General features: G+C 34.5%; 1 protein-coding gene across 50 annotated transcripts in view; it reads left to right on the top strand.

Annotated features, from left to right (window-relative positions):
* SOX6 (SRY-box transcription factor 6) overlaps positions 1-23549 on the top strand; it is a 705491-nt gene that overhangs the window by 293475 nt on the left and 388467 nt on the right. For 49 of the 50 annotated variants that reach the window (XM_078340651.1, XM_078340627.1, XM_078340659.1 and 46 more), the window contains one exon: positions 6540-6780. In XM_078340651.1, the coding sequence (XP_078196777.1) occupies positions 6544-6780 (237 nt within the window). In that variant the 5' untranslated portion in view covers positions 6540-6543. Of the gene's footprint in view, positions 1-6539; positions 6781-7283; positions 7424-23549 lie in introns of all 50 variants that reach the window. The other variant, XM_078340670.1, reaches the window with a different exon arrangement.

Here is a 23549-nt window from a genome sequence, read left to right as displayed (position 1 = left end):
ATCCCAAAGTTACTGGTAGATAAACTGTGAGAAAACCATATTATTTCTATCAAGTAAAGTATAGATAGTGGCTACTTGAAGTCAAGTTGTTTTGATCCCAGGAAGAAACTGGATACTCAGGGACCCTTAATAATTATAGGTTTTCCATAGGCAGTCAGTCAGCAGGCATTAGGCTAGTTGCCTGTCTGTTCCAGCAGATACTAACCAATTAGACAGAAGTAGTTACGTGATGTAACATTATCAGGAGAAACAATTCATGAGTCAAAGCATTCCAAGACATATGAGCTCTAGTCCAAAGAACAGTCTTAAGCTACATAAAGTGACAGCAATATTGTCAGCTAAATATAAACTCTAGAAACACAAACTTTGATGACTGAAGAAGAATCTGTTCCAGGTAGTTCTTGTTTTGTAAGAAGCTCAGAGGGCCTTTGGAGACAATTTTGGTGCTTTGCTCTGAAAATTGGACCCTTAGAAAAGTCAAAATTTATTAATTTAAGCACTTTCTTAGACATACTTCGGGGGATTCCAATGTATTTTATTTACTTCATCTCTATTGATTTGACAGCTAATTCAAATCAGGGAGTTTTCTTCTAACAGGTATTGTCCTCATGTATTACCATATCTGTTCTGAAAGTGCTGCTACAAATTCTAGAAGATAGGTTTATAACTTTCTAAAGTAATTCTGAAAACGGTTACCTTCTTTACACCTGAATTTTCTAAATTACTTGTTAAACAGATGGAAGAAAAAGAAAAATCTGGCAGAAGCTGAGGGAAGTTTGGAGATGGATTGGGGGAGAGGATGTGGTAGTATTGTATAAAGCAATGCAAATAATTAGTAAGCACCCTCAGACTTTACTGGAATGGATCGAGAAAAGTTTTAAAAGGAATGTCTTCATTTTAATGTCTAGAATTAGGATGTACCATGCAACCTTCCCTTCCCCAAGATCCTTGAATGTGGACATTAGAGATACAAGAAGGGGGTTTTAAAATCATTCTTTGCCCCAGGCTGGATGGACTTTGGCCTTTGTAGGGGGTCCTGGATATTGTGCGTTTTGGCAAATAAACATATCTGTTACTCATGTTCCTTAGAATGATAGGCACTGTGTTATATTTTTGGAAAATTAGTTGTTTATTTCTCAATATCAGCTCAAGTACAGCATTAAATTAACAGTGAATTATCTAACTGAAATGACTCTACCTTGGTAGCCTGGGGCTGAGCTGTAAAAATAAATGTGACTGTTGGCCTGAAGTTTTTATTTTATTTTTAAATAAGTAAACCAACTATTAAAATGTTGCTTTATGTTAAAAGCAGGACTTCTTTTGAATAAATGTAACATACCTGGAAAGTGAATGCCATTTGATAATATTCATAAAAATAATGGAAATGTTTTCAAAAATCCAGTTAAAAATATTGCTATGATCAAGTGAGTGGCTTTTTTTGATAGTTATATAAGTTTCAAATGACAGTTTTGAACAATGGATACTTTTCAAGCTATAATTTTAAAAAATGTAATTTTGAGGGATTATGCCTTATGAGAAAGTTTATAAGTTTGAAGTTGTTAAAAAATAATCCTGACTTTAAACATATACAAATAACTGATTTTGCACGGGTGTGGTGGCTCCTGCCTGTAATCCCAGCACTTTGGGAGATCGGGGCAGGTGGGTCACCTGAGGTCAGGAGTTCGAGACCAGCCTGACCAACATGGTGAAACCCTGTCTCTACTAAAAAATACAAAAAAACCCGGCCTTGGTGGTGGGTGCCTGTAATCCCAGCTACTCAAGAGGCTGAGGCAGGAGAATTTCTTGAACTTGGGAGGAGGAGGTTGCAATGAGCCAAGAACCTGCCATTGCACTCTAGCCTGGGCAACAGAGTAAGAGTCTCTCTCTCTCTCTTTCTCTCTCTCTCTCTCTCTCTCTCTATATATATATATACACACACACACACACACACATACACACACATATATACATATATGTGTATATATATCCAAATAACCATTTTAAAGAATGTATATATATATATATATATATATATATATATATATATCCAAATAACAATTTTTAAAGAATAATGTCAAGTCAGAAAAGTTCTAGAAAATCTGATACCCTGAAGTAGAGGACTTAATGTGCACATATCCAGCATTCCCATCATTTTTTAAAGTCTTGGGCCAACTAATTTTGATTTCTTGTTGCAGAACAGAAAATAAATTTACTGTCTAAGTAAGTTTGTAATGGCCCAATCATTTAGACTTTGTACTGGTGTTTTGGAGTAAAACAATTATCACCTTTCTAGAGGTGTTCCTACTGACTTCCTAGAGAACATTCTCAGTAACTGGAGGCTATATTTACAAAATAAAGTCTTATTTACAAAAGTCCTAAGCCCAAAGTTTTTTCCAATGGCCTGGCATCCTGGGAGTTCACTTGATCTATTGGACAGAAACATTTCAAACTCGGGGAACATATGATAGGAATTTAGTTTTATGTGTCCCAAAGATATTTATTTCTCTTTGAAGGTTTTACTTGATAATAGCTATGCCCCAGAAAACCATCTTGTTTAACCAATGTGATAAGTTGACAATGTAGTTTTTCCCTCTGATTATAATGTACTCTGTGTAGTCAATACACTGGTACCATGTGAGTGTAATTTCCTCTTTTATTTTATCTCCAATGCACTGTATTATAAATAAACAGTTAAAAAAAACACCAAACAAATCTGTTGCATCTCCTTTTAAGATTGTACCACTGTAGACACTTGTTCTAGTAAAGTAGAATTGGGCGCATTTGATTGCATTTAAATTTTTCATGCTTCAGCAGTTTGGCTGGGAGCACAGTAAAGAAAAATCCCATGAGCGAGGATAGTTTAGAATAATAGAACTTGATTTTGTGTATTATAGCGGCAACATTTGCGCTGCTTTAGTTAGGGTTGTGTCAGCACTTCCATTATAAACCCCTGTTTTCAGGGGGTATAACTAGGGGGATTTTTTTTAATACAAATTAAAAAAACAATTCATTTGAATGATTTTTAAGTTATAATAGTGCAAAAATAAAACAAAGTAAAGTCACATCAAAATTGACCATTTCTACAAGGATTTTGATTTTCTTTTGCTTATTAGTTGTATAAGGCAGCAGCTAGAGTAAGGTACTGTGGGGATGAAATTTTTGCTATGGAAAATTACTGATTGAGTATTAAAATAAGTGTAAGCAATCTACATGACATTTAAAAACACTGAAACAAGGGTATATTTGATTTATGAACTTCTAAAGGAGAGTAGCTATGGTACAGCGGTTATAGTAAAGGCATTACCAAAAGTCAAGTGTTGTTGAAGCTTCTAGCATACAGTTTGGTTGGTCTAGTAAAATGTTTTAAAGGGGAAAGCTAAGGTAAATAATTGAATGAAATGTCATCAGGATTATTTAATAAAGTAATTATGCAAAAAATCACTGAGTCAGATCTAATAATTAGCAAATCTAAAGTTTATTTAATAAACTCTGTATTAATTTGTGCACATTTCATAAAATCTCAAAATCACCACCGAAAGCAAACAAAAATTAACAACAAAACAAAAAATATAAAAAAGGATGTAAACAAAAAAAACCCTAACAATTTTATCAAAAGGAAATGCTCAAGGAAATACCTTTGGTCTTTTAAGAACAAAACCCATCTTTTTCTCCACTAGCAATGCATTTGGAAACTATAATAAAGTAAATAAAAGAAATTAAATAAAATATGATTTGGCAAAATATTCTTGGAACCAAACATATTAATTCCTTTGCTAAAGAAAAAGATCAAAATTGAGTGTGTTTTCCTTGATTGTTGTCCTATCTCCCCTGTCTCCTTCTCCTCTAACGATGGTGTGAACTGAGGATGAACAGTCAGAGTTAATATTGCTTTTTTTGGCAGCTTATGTTTTATTTGCAATCTTGATACACATGTATTTGTACGTGCAAAATAAAAGACAAATTGTGTGATGTTATAAATAGGTAGGATTCTTGAATGGTCACTGGAGGAATCACCAGAAGACTGTTGATGAAGTAGAGGTGAAGCCTTTCCTCTCTAATTGTATTCAGCATGTAATTTCTAAACTTCCCTCTGAATTTTGATTTTCAATTAACACTCCCCATTTGAAGATAATTTTCTATTTAATGTAATTGCAGGAAATAATTTATTGGCTGATTAAGACTGAGGACCCAGCCTTCCTTAAGAAAACATTCTAACAAACCATCCTTTAAACTCAACTCATAGATTTAGTCTATTTTTACAGCTGCAGAGTTGTGTTTAATTAGGAGTGTGCACTATTGTTCACTGGTGCAGTTTATAGTTGAAATTATTCTTAAGAGACTGTTTTCATTTTGGGTTTTGTCGTGATTAATTTATTCTAAAGCAACAATCATAGACATTGCTGTTGGAAGGAGCCGATTCACTTTATAGTAAGAGGATGTTTGTTGAAGGAACTAAAGTCACTGATTTTTGGATCATGACCTTCAATTGTATTTAACTATTTTAAAAAGCAGAAGTAAATTCATTCTTTTGTTTTTAGCATAAATGATTACTGAAGTTTTCAGTATCTGAACTATGAAATCACTCCTGTTTGTGGCAAGCTCTTGATAAACTTGCAGAACAGTTATTTGCCTGATTTTACTAATAGTAGTTATGGGGCCAGTAAAGTAAGCCATACAGTAATTCTTTTATACTAAGAAGCATACTTTGGCTACCTTTTTCATAATCGTATATATGTTTGTTCATTTGTTAGTATTAATATAAATTGGTCAAGAATATATTTGTCTGACTTACTGATATAGCACTCTTTAGAACATTTAATTCATTTCTTCTCAAAGAAATTATAGGCATTCTTTTGCATTCCCTTCCCCCCATTTTATTTTCTAGTATCGAATTTAATAGATATAATTTTTACCAGTAGTAGAATGATTATTATAAGTAGGTATCAGCATTTTAATATGTTTCAAAGCACTTCAAAAGCTTGTAATACTTTTATTTAGAAATGTGCATAATTAGATTAGCTGATCTTATATTAATTTTTTTCACTGTAGGATACTAAATCTGAGCCCCATCATTAATTGTGAGAAATTTAGCATTAGCTGTTAAATCCTATGTGAAGCATGGGCTGCTACATAAAAACTACTGTTTAAATTGGAATTAACTTAATTATTTTTCTTTGCACTTGATATTTCCTTCACTGCAATATTCATGAAAGCATGCGACAGATTTGTAAATTTAACTGTTAATCTCAAATTTCTAGACCCTTTAATCAGTATTTATTTGTCTGTAGAAACAGAACTAGCAAGTTAATGATTTGCTAATTTGAAAAATGCTCATGTGGTTTCCTATGTTAACTGATTTGTGCATTTTTTTAAAAAAATGGCATGAAATCAATTAATGTTAAATAGCAATTAAGGTGGAGATGTTATTCCTTTCATTACACAGCAATTTTAGAGCTAAAGATGCAATAAACCAAAAACAATGTAAAGTTTTAGAAAAAAAATTCAATTACCTCTCTGTTAAGTTGTAAAGTTTCATTTGTCTTATTTTCTAACCATTTTGCTAAGAAATTCATTTTGATAAAGTGATATTCTAAACATTTTGAAATTCTACTTAATAGTCATGATTTTCTGATTTTATATCAGAGCACAAAATGGAGACCTTGTCATGCGAGTTTAGTTGATGTTTATTTGTGAGCTTATAAGTGAATGTTCAGCATTGTTTTTGGAGGTTTTGCATATTGTGCACAGTAGGCATTTTACCATTTTTATAGTAAATGTTTTGAATCTTGTATGTACTTTCTAATATAAAATAGAGGTATAGCTATTTCAGATACTCAATTCAAATGCTACAAAATTGCCTTAAAACTAATCTAAGAGTATCAGCCACTCAATCAATATGTCATTTAAAAGTTAAGTTACGGTTGACTCATTTTAAAGGTCTTTTAAAAAGCTTTAGATGGCATTAAGTAGTGTTAGGCCCAGTCCTCCTAATACAAGGTGTAAACCAATAAGTCAGGATCAGATTTACTTAGGACTTTAATTATGAATTATTTACTCTCCTAATTATATTTTCCTACATATGCTTCTTTTGTTCCTACATAAACCACTGGAGAAAAGTTGGATGTTTGTGCTTTCAAATCATCTTGCAAACTGACTCATTTGCCAGTTTATTCATTCATTTTTTTTCCATTGCTATCACCTTACTCTCAAGAAGCTTATAATCTAGTCAAGAAAACCAGGAGGAAAAATATATACATACATACCCTGTCCATTATGAAAACTTATTCTGAAAAAAATCATTAATGGATTGTAAGAGAGAAAATATGCAGTAATACTGGGAAGAGGTTTGCTGAGTTAAGAGCAGGGAGGGAAAGCAAGACACATAAGCCGAGAGTTCTTTGTCAGGGATTTAGAATGGACCATAAATATCTCTAAAGTTCAATAACTTTTCTTTTTTCCTGAACTAGTCAAATGCACGGAATGGTTTACTCTTTCGTTATTGGCAGTCATTTTTAATCCATTCTGTTTTCCTTCTGCAGAAGAATGTCTTCCAAGCAAGCCACCTCTCCATTTGCCTGTGCACCTGATGGAGAGGATGCGATGACGCAGGATTTAACCTCAAGGGAAAAGGAAGAGAGCAGTGATCAACATGTGGCCTCCCATCTGCCTCTGCACCCCATAATGCACAACAAACCTCACTCTGAGGAGCTACCAACACTTGTCAATACCATTCAACAAGATGCTGACTGGGACAGCGTTCTGTCATCTCAGCAAAGAATGGTGAGCTTTTAAAATCTGATCACTGCTAATAAATGCATTCCTTAGTACGTCCTCTTTATAAATTTATGTTTTAGGGAAATAGATGACCTTAGAGTTATTTGTGTTTAGATCATGAAACAACTCCCAGATACATAGTACTAAGATACTAATAACTGAAAAAACTTGAAAAATGGTTTGTGATTTAGTGTATATATGTTCATTATTAGGCCAATGTGCAAAAAGATATTTTATTGATTGATTTTTGTGGGAGGATTGGTTATCTTCTTCTATCAATCCATGAATTGAAGGTGATTAACTTGGTACTAGCACAAAATTGGTATGATCAAATAAAGGATGGCTATGTATTAATATTGAAAAATGTAATTAAGCAAATATGCGTGAATGAGGTAATATGTTGACTACATTGTCAATGAGAAAATTCAGGTATTTATCACTTTTAATGATCATTCTTGATTTATAATAAAACTTTTCTCACTTATGTGCCTATATATTAATTTCAAAAGGGCATGCAAACCTCGTTAGAATCATTCAATCAGACTACTGGAGTCTTCTCGAAAAGTAGAAACAACATCAAATACGTGCAGTATATTAGCCAGCTTTCCCATGTTAAATTCCATCTCTAACCATCGAAACAGAAACCATAGTAAGTGACATTAATTATCTAGTTTAAAGCAAAAATATTCAATTTTTTAGCATCTAGAAGAGGTTAAAATGTTAATATAATTTATTAGATTAGAAGTTTTAAATCCTGTTTTGCTCTTAATTTTTAACTAACAAAATTAAGTTAATGAAAAATATTTTAAGTGAGCACTGAGAAAATTTGTGTTTCTTAACATAAACAAGGTAATATTTACAATACCTTTACTACTAATAACAGATAATTAAATTCTTATTTAATGCTTTATGTCTCAGAGACTTAATTCAGTAATTTATGAAGGCAGATATTTTTCTTTTCCAGATGAATTTTGCAGACATAGCCAGTGCTCTGGAGCAGTAGGTGAGAAGCAGAAGATTGAAAGATAGTTTCTGGACTAATTTTAGTTTTGAAGGGGATCAAAATTGTACAATTAAATTCACTGGAAGATTTATTTTTCCTGAGTAGGAAGAAGGTAATAAAGCAAGACTGTTTTTCTGATTGAACTTAAGTTGTTCACTTTACAGCTCCAAGGTGAAATAGATATCCAGTCGCTGCTGCTTGCTTATTGGCAAGTTAATGGAGCTAAGTTTCATTTTTATTTCAGCAAATGTTTATTGAGTACCAACTATGTGTCAAGCATTCTATTAGGTCCTGACTAGTGCTGAACAAAGCAGACATGATTCATGCCTTCATAGAGTTTATAGTCTAGGAGAGGGAATAGAAATTAAATAAATATACACATAAATATATAATTAAAATTGTGATATGTGCTACATATGAGGAGAAAGAACAGAATGCTATGTGAGAACATAATGGGGCAAACCTAATTTAGAAAAGATGGTTAGGAATGCCCTCACTGAGCTAAGGATGGCAAGAACTAACCAAGTAGAGAGGAAAAAATAGTAAAAATGCAGAGAGAACACCATGTATGAAGTATTTGAAGTTACTGCTTAATTTCACAAAGTAAAAGATGGCCTTTGTTGATGGAGAGTTATGACTGAGGATGCAATATATCATAAGATATAGTTGGAGAGATTGGTAGGGGCTATATCAAACAGGACCTTGGAGATAACATTATGGATATGAGATTTGATCTAAGTTCAATGGAAAACGTTTGAAGCATTCAAAAACATTTCAGACAGATAAATTCTGGCTGTAATATAATAAATGGATGGGAGAGAGACAAGAGTGAAAGAAGTAAGACCCATTGGGAGTCTATTTCAGAAATTTAGGTGAGCGATGAGGGGCTTGGATTGGTGTAAAGGAAGAGTGGCTAGAGAGAAAGGATAGGTTTAAGATATATTTTAGCTTTGACAAATAAAAGTAACTGCACTGGAAAATATGGGTAGAAGGAGAAATAATACAGTTCAAATTTTATTTCCTTGAGAACACTATACTTATTTTTCCAAGAAAAATTTGGTTTGTATCTTGAAAAGTGCCAAGTTGCATTGGTGCATTATTCTCAACTTTTATGATCTAAAATTTCATCTTAAAAAATATATTAATAATTTTCCTACCACATTTATATTACATGTGATTTATGATAGTATAAAGTGGTTTAATGGTACAAATGAGTTATATATTAATGTAAAAGAAATCATACTTGCTAGACATGTTTTCAAACTTTCACTTTCCTTTGCTATCAAGTATTGGTTTCCACTGGAGCCTTTGTGTATTCCGAATGACTGGAAGCCAAAATATTTTGTTTTAACTCCCACTCTATAGTATTTCCCAGCTGTGTACTTATGTGGTATAATAAAAGGATTTAACAAATGGGAAATAGCAGCTGCATTTGGAAATTCCCTTTGTGCTTCTTTTTCACTGGATAGTTTCAATAATGTGTAACAATTGTAACATCAGACCTGTAATGATTTATACTGTTAAAATCATCACTAACCAATTTTTCTTTACAGGAAAAAAAAAACAATAGAAGGATTTTAGGTTTCTGGGCAGACCTGCAAACCTACATATATTGTGTGTGTGTGTATGTGTGAGTGCGTGTTGGAGTGGGAGGACTGCACTAATGTAAAATTTAATAAACATTTTACCTCATTCTACTTTAAAATAAATATGAAGTCAAAAAGGATGTTTATGAAATCAAGTAAACCTTGTAGTTTTCTTTAATGGATCATATTCTGTAATTATAATTGAGTCCCCAAAAATATTTGTGAAAAAAGAAAATTTAAAAGAAAATCTAAAAAATAGCAACAACAAATTTTCCTCAGTAATTATACAGTTTCCATTGTTATTTACTGTCTCTGATGGCCCTCATGGCCCTCATTCATGAACTGTTAGAAACAAGCCCTGAAAGTTTCTTATCTCCTGGGTTCAGGAAGGGTTTTACTTTGAAATATCATGACCACAGAGGAACTTTTCTGTCAGAGAAGGTGAAGACAAAGCAAAGAAGGTCTGCTAATTCCCACTTCCTGATTAGAACAAAAAGAATCTTTAAATGTAAAAATTCTGATATTTTGAGATGGCACTGCAACAAAATATGAGACCACACAGGTTCAAACAAGAAAAATAATTTGTAATGGCATAAGCAAAGAAGGGGAATAGAAATTTTAGAAATAGGATTTCAAGGACCAGTTTGAGATAAAAAGTTTTAGATTCTGATTTTAATACTAATTACCTATTTCATAGACACCAAATTGTTGAATTATAAATGTAATGTGCTATGTTAATTGGTGAGAGCCATTTGAAGGATGGAAAGTTAGTGTAAATAAGATTCACTATCCTTCTCTATCCACAACCACTACCACTTTCATCATGGCACCCAGTTTTTTGCAGAGGAATGTTGACACTGTCCGCTAAAATGTGTTTTTGTTCTCATTAGGACTGACTAATTAGGCTGGAATAAATTCACATAATTTTTTTCATGGAAAAATATACAGCATATTATTCTTTTTGATGTTAATAAGCATGTAGATGAATATTTCTGTGATAATGTTTCGTGACCTGTATATGACATTGTGTGTAATGATTACCTGCTGAATATTACAACTGTAGAAAGGACAGATAAACTTATATATTGTGAGTGATCTTGTCTGCCAATTACATACGGTTTTTTGATTCAAATTATATATAGCTACTTATTGTAACAAACAGATAAATTGAGATGTACGTGTTATTTTGAGCCTTCCCTTCATTACTTTTTTCTTTTGCTTTAGAGTATAACTTCAAAAGGAGTTATTATTACCACTGGATACCTGAGTACATAGTGCCTACTAAAGTTCCAGGCACAAGGACTAACTTGTGGATAATAAAGATAAGATCTCTGTTATCATATAACTTAGAGCCTAGTTGTAGGACAGATAATAAAGAAGTCTTATAGAGTGAAGCAATTTCAGATAATGATAAGTACTATGAAGAAAATTAAGTAAGAAAATGTGATAGAGAATAACACCTTTAATAGACTGGAGAAGTTCTTTTCCAGGAGGTGACATTTGAGCTGAAATTTGAATAACAAGAATCACTGTGCAAAGATTTGGGGAAGACAGCCAGCCAGGATGTATAATAAATACAAAAGTCTTCTGGTTTGTATGTTAGAGAAACAGAAAACAACAGGGTGACTGGTGAGGGAGAGAATGGTATGAGATGAAATCAGGGAAGCAGGCAGATGACAGATATTATGGAGTCTCATAGGCTATAGGGAGGTGCTTAAACTTTCTTTCAAGTGTAAGTAGAAGCCATCAGAAAATTTTAAGCAAGGGAGTTAACATGATTTGATTTATGTTTTTAAAAGATCACATTGCCTGCTATGTAGAGAGTGGATTGTGAGAGAGAACATCAGAAACAGGGACACCAGTTAGGAAACCACTTCAGTGATGCCGATGAGAGTTTGATGATATGCAGAGTGAACAGTTAGGCTATTTATTGGAGAGTTCTCAGAGATTCTGAAGAAGACAAAATTCACACAAAGGGTGAAGAGAATGTTTTAAGTAATGTCCATGTGGGCATAAACTTAGTCAAGAATGACAAGAAATGAGATTGGTGAGGCCAAGGAGAGGAGGGAAAGGAGTAGAAATGCTACTGGGCAGAGAAAGGCCCCAGGTGAGAGACAAGCTTTTTGCCTAAGAAGTGACTGTTAGAAGCAACAGTTAGTAGGTGACTTCTGTGGTAGGCCATGGATATGTGCATAAGGCACCAGTACTCTCATGAGATACAAAATGTGATGATTGTAAGTGGGAACTTACACACATGCACATGTGTACAGTTACATGCATTCTTATATTGATATATATTTTAGGCAAAAATATACATCTGGCTTTTAACTACTAGTCTAACTAGGTAGAAATAACGGTAGTGAACTCTCAGCCCTGGAATATCTGAACTCCTTATTTTAGAGACTACTTAAATTCCTCCAGGGAAGTTTTATCTTCTAGAGATGTTTTTTTTTAATTATACTTTAATTTCTGGGGTAAATGTGCAGAGCTTGCAGGACTGTTACATAGGTATACACATACCATGGTGGTTTGCTGCTTCATCTCCCCATCAACTACATTAGATATTTCTCCCAAAGTTATCCCTCCCCAATATCCCTACCCCCTACTATCCCTCTCTTAGTATCCCACCCCTCAGCAGACCCCAATGGATGTTCCTCTCCCTGCGTCCATTTGTTCTCATTGTTCAACACCCGCCTATGAACAAGAACATGCCGTGTTTGGTTTTATGTTCTTGTGTCAGTTTGCTGAGAATGATGGTTTCCAGATTCATCCATGGTCCTACAAAGGACATGAACTCATCATTTTTTATGGCTGCATAGTATTCCATGGTGTATATGTGCCACATTTTCTTTATCCAGTCTATCATTGATGGGCATTTGGGTTGGTTCTTTGCTTTTGTAAACAGTACTGCAATGAGCATATGTGTGCATGTGTCTTTAGAATAGGACAATTTATAATCCTTTGGGTATATACCCAGTAATGGATTGCAGGGTCAAATGATATTACTAGCTCTAGATCCTTGAGGAATCACCACACTGTCTTCCACAATGGTTGAACTAATTTATACTCTCACCAACAGTGTAAAAGTGTTCCTGTTTCTCCACATCCTCTCTAGCATCTGTTATCTCCAGATTTTTTAATGATTGCCATTCTAACTGGCATGGGATGGTGTCTCATTGTGGTTTTGATTTGCATTTCTCTAATGACCAGTGATGATGAGCATTTTTTCATATGTTTGTTGGCCTCATGTATGTCTTCTTTTGAAAAGTATCTGTTCATATCCTTCACCCACTTTTTGATGGGATTGTTTTTTTCTTGTAAATTTGTTTTAGTTCTTCTTAGATTCTGGATATTAGGCCTTTGTCAAATGGGTAGATTGCAAAAATTTTTTCCCATTCTGTTGGTTTCTGGTTCACATTAATGATTGTTTCTTTTGCTGTGCAGAAGCTCTTAAGTTTAAATAGATCCCATTTGTCTATTTTGGCTTTTGTTGCCATTGCTCTTTGGTGTTTTAGTCATGAAGTCCTTGCCTATGCCTATGTCCTGAATGGTACTGACTAGGTTTTCTTCTAGGGTTTTTATGGTGTTAGGTCTTATGTTTAGACCTTTAATCCATCTGGAGTTAATTTTTGTATAAGATATAAGGAAGGGGTTCATTTTCAGCCTTCTACACATGGCTAGCCAGTTGTCCCAACACCATTTATTAAACAATGAATCCTTTCCTCATTGCTTGTTTTTGTCAGGTTTGCCAAAGATCAGATGGTTGTAGATGTGTGGCATTACTTCTCAGGTCTCTGCTCTGTTCCATTGGTCTATATCTCTGTTTTGGTACCAGTACCATGCTGTTTTAATTACTGTGGCCTTGTAGTATAGTTTGAAGTCAGATAGTGTGATGCCTCCAGCTTTGTTCTTTTTGCTTAGGATTGTCTTGGCTATGTAGGCTCTTTTTTGGTTTCATATGAAGTTTAAGGTGTCTTTTCCCTTGAAGAAGGTCAATGGTAGCTTGATGCAGATAGCATTGAATCTATAAATTACTTTGGGTGGTGTGGCCATTTTTATGTATTGATTCTTCCTAATCATGAGCATGGAATGTTTTTCTATCTGTTTGTGTCCTCTCATTTCCTTGAGCAGTGATTTGTAGTTCTCCTTGAAGAGGTCCTTCACATCCTTTGTTAATTGTATTCCTAGGTATTTTTATTCTCTTTGCAGCAATTGTGAATGGGAGTTCACTCATGATTTAGCTATTTGTCTGTTATTGGTGTATAGGAGTGCTTGTGATTTTTGCACATTGATTTTGCATCCTGAGATTTTGCTGAAATTGCTTATCAGTTTCAGGAGATTTTGGGCTGAGATGATAGGGTCTTCTAAATATACAATTTGATTTAAAATGTTTTCACTTTGAATAAAATATGTCAATAATGCCCTTTGTTGTAATTGAAAAAAAATAATGGTAGGTGTGCTGAGATAATAAATAACTATTGGAGAAAATGTCTCCTTGCTTGCAAACAATTTCCACTCTCTGCTTCTCTAGCTTTCTGTCTAATGGAGTTGCTAATCAGCTTTGGAGTCTTTTTTGTTTTTCACTTTGAGTCATAAAATTGCTGGTGTGGACTTTGTACCATTTCTGGGAATGGAGCTACTGTCATTACATGATAGCAGTCCAGGAATTTTTAGTGAGGATCTAATCTTCAGTCATGCTTTTGTGACAGACTTTAAGATTTCTAATCTTGTTATTTTGAAAATATTTTTAAGCTTGGATTTTTGCCAGTTATTTTGGTAAGATTTTGTCATTTAAGATGGTAGGCACTAAATGAAATTTATCTCACTTTTATTGAGACTGTACTTTAGAAAGTGTAGTGAAACCCACTAGTTTACTTTTTCCTAACTAGTGTATAGTCATAGTAATAACTCCAAAGGTAAGATTTATGTACACCTTTGTGGTACCTGATTGGGCTCTAAAGCACTGGAAAAACGTCCATAAGCCTGTAAGGTTTAGACTTCTTGAAACGTTTAGTTACCACTTCTCTTATTTTTGAATTTTGAAAATTCAATCAATTTTAGCAAAGCCTAGATTTCTGTTAACAGGTGAAAATGGCCATCCTTACCTTGAGTCACTGAATAATATTTTCTAGGAAGGCTTGTGGGGGATTTTCCAGTTTCTGTAACTTTGTTTTTTTTTTTTTTGAGACGGAATCTCACTCTGTTACCAGGCTGGAGTGCAGTGGTGCGATTGCGGCTCACTGCAACCTCCACCTGCCGAGTTCAAGTGATTTTCCTGCCTCTGCCACCTGAGTAGCTAGGACTACAGGCATGCGCCACCACACCCAGCTAATTTTTGTATTTTTAATAGAGACAGGGTTTCACCATGTTGGTCAGGATGGCCTCGATCTTCTGACCTTGTGATCTGCCCACCTCAGCCTCCCAAAGTGCTGAGATTACAGGCATGAGCCACTGCACCTGGCCAGTTTCTGTAACTTTGAAACTATATTTGCATGCAGTACTATCTCTTTTCAACTGTTTCTGAAATTTAATAATAGAAATTTATTTAGAATTTGAACTAAAAAATAAAAACATTTTATTGCCTGGAATCTGGCAAAACTCTTGCTGTAGGTGGTGAAATAGACAAATAGTGTTGTATAGTGTTAACACTTTGATTACCTTTACGTTTTCACACCTGATAATGTGCACTCTCATTTAAAAAAGTATGTATTTTTAAAAGTTCCCCAAATCTAAGTTGTTAAAAAAGAAAAAAAGGGTTACTGGTATAACACTTAGAAATATCTCAATATTTATGGAAATATAAATTATTTTTTCATGATTCTTAATGATATAATATGCCTTTCTAAGGATAATTTTTGGAAAATTTTTCTTTCTTACCTAGCATATTATTAAAATCTTCATCAAAAGTAGAGACATTAGGTCGGGTGTCTTGGCTCACACACCTATAATCCCAAGATTTTGGGGGAGGCCAAGGCAAGTGGATCACCTGAGGTCAGGAGTTTGAGATCAGCCTGGCAACATGGTGAAACCCCATCTCTACTAAAAATACAAAAATTAGCTGAATGTGGTGGTGCACGTCTGTGGTCCCACTACTCAGGAGGCTGCAGCAGAATTGCTTGAACTGGGAAGGCAGAGATTGCAGTGAGCTGATTGTACCACTGCACTCAAGCCTGGGTGACAAAGCAAGACTCTGTCTCAAAAAAAAAAAAAAAAAACCTAGAGACATTAACATGCTCTGGAATAGTTGGCTTTTTTTCCCCCTTGGGCAAGAAGGAATCAGGTATGCATGTTGATTAACATACTCCAGTCATTAACATGTGATTACGTGGGCTGCATATTGAGCACCTGCCAAAATATTTAAATCCAGTACTTTGCTACATCTGTGCAAAGACTTTTTGCATTTCTTTTGTATTTTCACAGATCAAGGAAATTGGACATTAGTATCTTTTTATTTTTCAGTGTAATAAAATTGTGTATTCAGAATGTCTTTAAGGAGATGTGACATGCCATGTTTATTTTTATTTTAACCATTCAGTCTGTATAAGATCCAGTGACTAGGATTTGTAGTGCACTGACTAAAACATGAATCCCTTAATGAACTCTATCACTGACATTCACTTAAAATTCGCAACATTCCTGCACATTCATAAGGATTATATTTTCTTGGATTCAGCCAATATTCTAACTTGCTTCAGTTTTATGTGATATTTCTATGTTTGATGGATATTTTGTTTTCATATACTTTACCTATGTCCTGCTAGTGCACACCTCATAGTAATGTCAGGCTGCTCCTGTGGTTTGGCTTTCCTTGTCAACTATCCCCATGCAGATACTCCTGTATGACCAAAATGTAGCTTGGAGTCTATAGCATTTACAGAAACAGGAAAAGTAGCTTTTTGATAATTACTTAAAATAAAACTTGATTACTAATAAAAATATAGTATAATCTAGCATGAACAGTCTGATTGAGCAGAACTATTCTACTCAGCTTTTATTCTTAATGGATTCAAATGTCATTTAAGAGTAGCTTTTTTTTTTTTAAATAAACCTTTTATTAAAATTGGTCGGGGTTAATCAATGGAAGCTAATCTCAGGACATCAATAATTTTTTGATTAAAGCAGAGCTCTATGAGTGAGTTTCAGTCTATAGGTGGTTCTGATTAATATATATTTTCTTGTACGGAAATCCTTTTTACAATTTTTTCTTTCCTATCTTCTCAGCGCATCACTATAATGAAATATGATAACTGAAACAATGAAATCTGCACTTACTTTCGTAATGCTTCCAAGCAACATGTAGAAAATAATGTATATATTATATAGCATGCAGTTGTTTATATGACTGATTTGAACTTGTCATTAGAATGATATATTAATCTCCAAGTCCTTCTAGATCAGCAGGAATAAGATGGTGACAACTGTGATAGGCAGCATGTTACTTTGGGAGGAGGAAGCCAGGATTGTGTTTGCACATCTTGAGATCTATCTTCTTTAATTTGGAGAAGGTTGCTTTTCATAAAGGCAGCTTTAACATAATGAATCCTACTTGCACCATTCTTTTGAAGATCAGGTTGAATAGAGTCAAACCACCTGCATCAAGCAGGAAAGACCCTACTCAGTTCCCTCCACAAATATATCTAGTCTTTCTTGAACACATATAATGAATACGCGTTAATTACCTGATATGCAAATTATCCCACTCTTGGATTGTCCTCTGCGAAAAAGTTTCCTTGCTTTACAGGAGAAGTGTAACTTTTTAAAAGAAGAGCAACTTCAAGCTATTATTCCTTTGGTTAATACAGCTTTCAGTGTGATGACATATGTATTTTTTTATCATATTGACCTTTATGATATTCCTATGACCCCTAGGCATTGTTTTATAGGTAATGCAAATTGAGTTCAATATTATATCTTTGTGTAAACCACATTCTAAATTCCAAAGTATAAATTACAAACCTTTGCTAATAAAATTTTATAATCAGGTCGAAATTAGAAATGAATATTTATGCATTTCATTTACCTTCTTTATATTTCATTAGCACCCTAGAAAATGGAAAACCTTATTTAATAAAATAATTGAAAATTATTTGGTAAGCTTTGCTTTCATTATAATTTAACTCTGATTTGTTTCTACCTCTAATGTACTGAGAATACTCGGAATACAATATTCTCAAATATCTCAAACTTTTGAGAGGAAATGTGCTCTCATTCAAGCACAGATAGATTATGGTGGTATAATAGAAGAATTCTTGCCTATAAATGAAGAATTCAAATATTTATATGACAATTACTTTTATTTATCAATTTTTTGTCAGTTCCGATGGCAAGTTATAATTTTTTGCATAAGCACTGAGTTAGCCAGGATTAAAGTAATATAATCTGTGAGCAAATTGAGAAAATTTCTCTTGAGTTCAGAGTCAATATTTGACTTTCAGTTATATTAATTTATTTCATACCTGGTATATGCTTCTACTAAAGATGATTCTCTCATTTTTGTTCTCTCACTGAAATATTTCAGATATAATTTGACTACAGTTTATTTCTTTTGCTTTCTGAAATTAAAGTAAGGTTAGAATGTGGCTCTCCTTTTGGCTAGTGTTGTCTTGGATGACACAGTAGGTCAAGGGATGAATCTAAGTTTTTGAGTATTTGGAAATTAAGAGGGAAAAATAAAAGTTCAGAGAATTTTTTCTTTCCAGAGAGAAGACTTGGGCTCTGTGATTGTAGTTGAGTCATCAGTCCGAGGTTGTATATTGTATTCAGGTAGAGGAATTCACAGCTTCCAGATATTGTGAGCATCTGATGGCAGTTAGACTTCTTATTTGCTGTCTTGTGTTAAATTGGTGACATTTTGTGCCTAGTTTCTCTTTCCCTGGGGATATACATAGAGATAGGTGGGTGGGTGCATGGATGGAGAGATCATTGTTTTAAAAGTAGCATAACCTCTGTGGAATAATTTTTAGTCTTTTTGTACTTGTTCTATTGTAAGACCTTAAACCAGAGAGCTAGAGATGTTATTTTAAATGTTCTGAGTTGTAAAGAGTTTCTGGTTAGCCCATAGTATAAATTTAACATATTTGAAGAAAATTTGAAGGTTCTTTCAATGAAATCCTCAAACTTGGGAGCTATACTGGGCAATATCTAGTGAAGAGAGTAGATTGCTGAGCTCACAGGGTGGCCCTGAGTATGTATGACACGTAAGGCAATCTATTCTCTCGGCTCTTCTTTCAAGGCAAACAGGGCCTTAACTTAACTGTTAATAGAGTTGCATCTCTATTAAGGAACAAATGGATTTGACAAACTTTGATAGGACTCTGATACTTTTTAATGTTAAGATTTGTGAGGCATGAAGTGCATACCATGAGTTATTTCTTTTCATTTAAAGCACACTAGTTACTTTGCTTATTACAAAAACAATGACAAACAGTATGGGTGTCACTCAAATGGGGATGAAAATGAAAAACAACCATGGAGAAGAGTATGAGGCACTAGAGTAAGTAGTTACCTCTTAAGAAGAGCTTTATGGAATCATTTGAGACTCTCCATGCATAGAAATGTGCCTGTAAGAATTTGTCCAACATCTCCGACTTCTGCATAATCACTCCCTTTATTTCTCAATGCCTTAAATTGTCAAAAGGACCTTCTTTTATTCAGTGGAAGTATTTTCTCTGGGGTGCTTAGAGGGAACGCAAGTTACCTCCTAGAAAGCCTATGTTCATCTCTGCCCTGATTTGCTGTGTGACCTTACGGAAGTCACTTTCTATCTCCTGACTTAATTTTCCTCAGCTTGAATAAGAAAGATTTGAACTATAACCACTCTTGCCCACTTCTAACTTTCTTGGCTTCAGGGTGAAAATTAGGAGAGCCAATTTGACCTAGCTTAATACTATTATTTAGATTGAGTATCATGTATACGGTAGTTTGAGTACTAATGAATTGCCAGATGAAAATGACTGTCTAGAGTTGGTAGGCACATAAACCAATCAATAGTTGAATGTTGTTTTTGTTTGTTTGTTTATTTTAGATGGAGTCTCGCTCTGTCACCTAGGCTGGAGTGCAGTGGCTTGATCTTGGCTCACTGGAACCTCCGCCTTCTGGGTTCGAGTGATTCTCCTGCCTTAGCCTCTCCCGAATAGCTGGGATTACAGTTGTGCACCACCACTCCAATTTTTTGTATTTTTGGTGGAGATGGGGTTTCACCATGTTGGCCAGGCTAGTCTTGAGCTTCTGGTCTCGAACTCCTGCCTTCAAGTGATTTGCCTGCTTTGGCCTCCCAAAGTGCCGGGATTATAGCCATGAGACACTGTGCCCAACTAATAGTTGAATCTTGATAGAATGTTGCTTTAATTGCTGTGAAATTCACTATCAGGCCTGCCTTAAAGCTCTGCTTACTGTCTGTCTCATGGCATGATATCTTTAAAAGATGCTATCTCTAAGGCAGGTGATTAATTCTTGTTGTTCAGACAGAATTGAGTATATTGAGTTTAGGGCACTACTCTTCAAGAGATAGAGAGAGAGAAACAAATTGGAACACACTCAGAGGAGAATGTTCAGAATGGCCAAGCTGTGTCTTATGAAGAAAAAATGAAGCAAAAAGGGATATTTTTCCTAGATGAAGAGAAAATAGAAGGGTACTGTAATAGCTGTGAGTACGTATTGAACAACTGCCATGCTGAATGTTTCCATGGAATAGAAATAAAGAGTGAAACAGGTTTCATATTTCTATAAAGAATTTTGGACAACCCTCCAAAAATACAATGGGCTACTTTGGGAGCTGCTAAATCCTCTATTATTAAAGGTGTTTAAGGAGAGGCCAAACAGTCACTTGTCAAGGAAGTTGTTAACAATAACTGCCATAACCATTTAATGATCACTTACTATGTAACGACACTGTTCTAAGTGTTTTATTTTTATTAATCCATTTAATTCCCATAATAACTCTTAGAGATACATTATTTACAGCCCTCTTATTATTCCCATTTTGCAGACAAAGAAGTTAAGGCAAAGAGAAGTTAACTAACTTGTCTGAGCTTATATGGATGAGAAGTGGAAAAGCTGGGATTTAAACTGGAAAATCTTTCCCAGGGCGCCTGTGCTTTGTTAACTATTTTATTATTCCATCTTCTCTTGCACAGGGAATTCAAGTGCTAGATGGGATTGAACAATTGGAATTTTAAAGACCTTTGAATTTTGAGATTTAAATTTTGTGTGTGAGGCTGGTAGTGTATCGATAATGCAGGGCTTTTTAGCTTTTCTATGCGCCTGTCTTGACAGGTTTGGGGATGTTTTCTGTATTTAATCTCACTATATTTACTTTCATTTATTAAATAGAAAGTTAATAAGGCCATTCAAAAAACTTTTGGATTTTTTTTCCTGCGAATTGAAATAACATTTAGGAAATAACAGCTTTTGTTTTTTTTGCTTTAGGAATCATGACACTTTAGCAAATATTGGTAACAAATTTATTTTCTGACACATCTGTGAATAATTTTATGGTTACTAAACAGCTTAGTAATAGTGATAAGTAGCATGTTATTTCAATTTTGAGAATGTTATATAAATCTAATAAACTAGCAAACATCAGTTTTAATAAAATAAAAAAGAATACACTTTGTTTCACTATCATTCAAAAAATGATAGTTTTGTCATAAATGATCTATTGGCAATAAGAACCAAATAGAGCATTTTAATTTATATATGCTTCCTTAACCCAATTCTTGTCATTAGAGTATGTCGCATTAGAGAAAAACATTTTTTTTCCTCTGAGAAAGAACCTACAAATGTTTGCAATTTAGTCTTCAGCATATTAAAAAGGTTAGATCTCCTTTGTTAGCAAGAAGTTATTGGAACCTAAATCTTTTCTGGCAATCAGTAACACTGTCGTAGAAGGTGTCCTTTATAGCACAGTTGGTAAGTAGTTTTTGGATCATCAAAAAAAAAAAAGGTTGTTTAAAGTGGAGAATCAGAAAAAATGTTATACATATTGTCTAGGGTATAAGTTAATATAATATATTAAATATATATGTATATATGTAACTTATATGACATAATTTGGACATTTAATTGAAACTTTAAATGTATAAATGCACTGCATACCAAGGAAGGATGGGGTATAGTGGTGGGAGCCATGTGACCTGGCAGGGAAGATTGATCACTAATGTGGTTGAGTTGCCAGTCCAAAGTAATTTAAAACATAAATGACTTTTGGTTATTTTTGCTGTTGTTTTTAACTTCTTTACATAAATTGTAGCTCCTTAATTCCTTCCAGTCAAAAAACATATCTGTAGCTGAACAAATTAAGTGTGTTACTTATTTTTGTTGAGGAAGAATATATGCCATAGTGAACTATAGAGTGTCTTAGTAAGAGAGTGTTAGATTGAACCTATTTTAGGGTTTGGGCTTTCTTTTATTGATTTTGGTAGGGTCTAAGGAAAAAGAAGTTTGTTGTAGATTGAGTGCTGTCAGAAACCTGGGGCAAATCTATGATCGCCTATGTCAATAAACCTTATCTAGAGGGAGGGCATACTAGGTTGAGGATAAGACTGTAACTGGAGAGGCTACAACTAAAACGAAAAACAAAACAAAACTGACAACATACGATGAAATAAGAATGAATACATTTAATTCATTCTTGCTACTGGGTACAGGAAAGGGTACAAGTGAATAATATTCTGTTCCTACAATTAGACTGGGCTGCAGGTAGGGAAGATGTTTCTTGCAGCTACTTATACCATTTCCAAGTCATTTCTTCCAACTGCAGTACTTCCACCTGTACGTGGGTTTCAATTTCATTATATAGGCAAGACTCAACTCCTGACCTATGCTTTCTGACTCTTAATTCCTGACATCTGATCTGACTTTTGCAACCCCAGCCCACTGCTCTCCTGTGTTTGCAGTATGGCTACTCATCCACATTCCTTGTCTAGGTGTGGTTGGCAATCCTGCCGAATCAGAGTGGTAGTGTACTGTAGCTGCTCCTGGACACAGTGGAGAGAATCCATATGCAGATAGGATAAATAAGAATTGATAGTATTTCTAGAAAAAGCAAATTATAAATACTAAAGTTCCCGTAGCTTTCTGAGAAGCCATATCTCAATGAAATTAGTTTGAGATGAACATTGATAATGAAGAAAGCAATGTAGTTTAGTGTTTATTATTCTACTTAGATAAACAAGTATGTAAAAAAACTTAAAAATGGTGCCAGTGGTTATCATGACTGTATTTTCAATATCAAAAACTGAGTGTAATTAGACAAAGGACATTTGTATTTAATAATAAGAGTAGCTATCATTTATTGAGTACTTATATGCTAGGCATTATACTAAGTGCTTTATACATGATTCATTTCTCATAGCAACTATTTGAGGATATAATCATAACTCTATCCTATAAAAAGGCAGAGTCTAATTCCCATTCCCTTGACTATCGGCAAGGCTTGGTGACTCACTGTTGAATAGAATGCAGTGACAGTTATATACAGCGTGATTTCCCAGGCTGAGTTAGAAACAGTGGTAGAGCTTTCATCTTGCTGTCTCTGGGACATGGACCTTTGGATCTCTGATACATCACATAAGAACGAAGTTTAGCTATTCTGCAACTAACATGCTGGAGAAAAGAGACCATGCAGAGAGGTCATGTAGAGATAGAGGAAGATGTCCAAGAAACCCTCATTAGCCCAGCCCAGAGCTCTTAAAATGTTCCCATGTACCTTATGTGTGAGTAAAAAAGCCTTTGAGATGACTTTAGCCTTAGCCACTGACTTAATTGTAACCTCATGGGAGACTTTGAGATAGAACCACCCAGCCCAGATGCTCCCAAATTCCTGACCTACAGATACCATTAAGAATAAATAAATGAGGCCGGATGCAGTGGCTCAGTCTGCAATCCCAGCCCTTTGGGAGGCCAAGGTGGGTGGATCACAAGGTCAAGAGATGGAGATCATACTGACCAACATGGTGAAAACCCACCTCTACTAAAAATACAAAAATTAGCTGGGTGTGGCAGCGCATGACAGTAGCCCAGCTACTTGGGAGGCTGAGGCAGGAGAATTGCTTGAACCTGGGAGGTGGAGGTTGCAGTGAGCTGAGATTGCACCACTGCACTCCAGCCTGACACCTGGCGACTAAGTGAGACTCTGTCTCAAAAATAATAATAAGAAATGATTATTGTTTTAAGCACTTTGTTTT

Source organism: Callithrix jacchus, chromosome 10 (assembly GCF_049354715.1).
Source record: "Callithrix jacchus isolate 240 chromosome 10, calJac240_pri, whole genome shotgun sequence".
NCBI classification, from domain to species: Eukaryota; Metazoa; Chordata; class Mammalia; order Primates; family Cebidae; genus Callithrix; species Callithrix jacchus.
The sequence above is the reverse complement of the archived record's forward strand: the minus strand, read 5'-3'. Positions and strand labels throughout refer to the sequence as shown.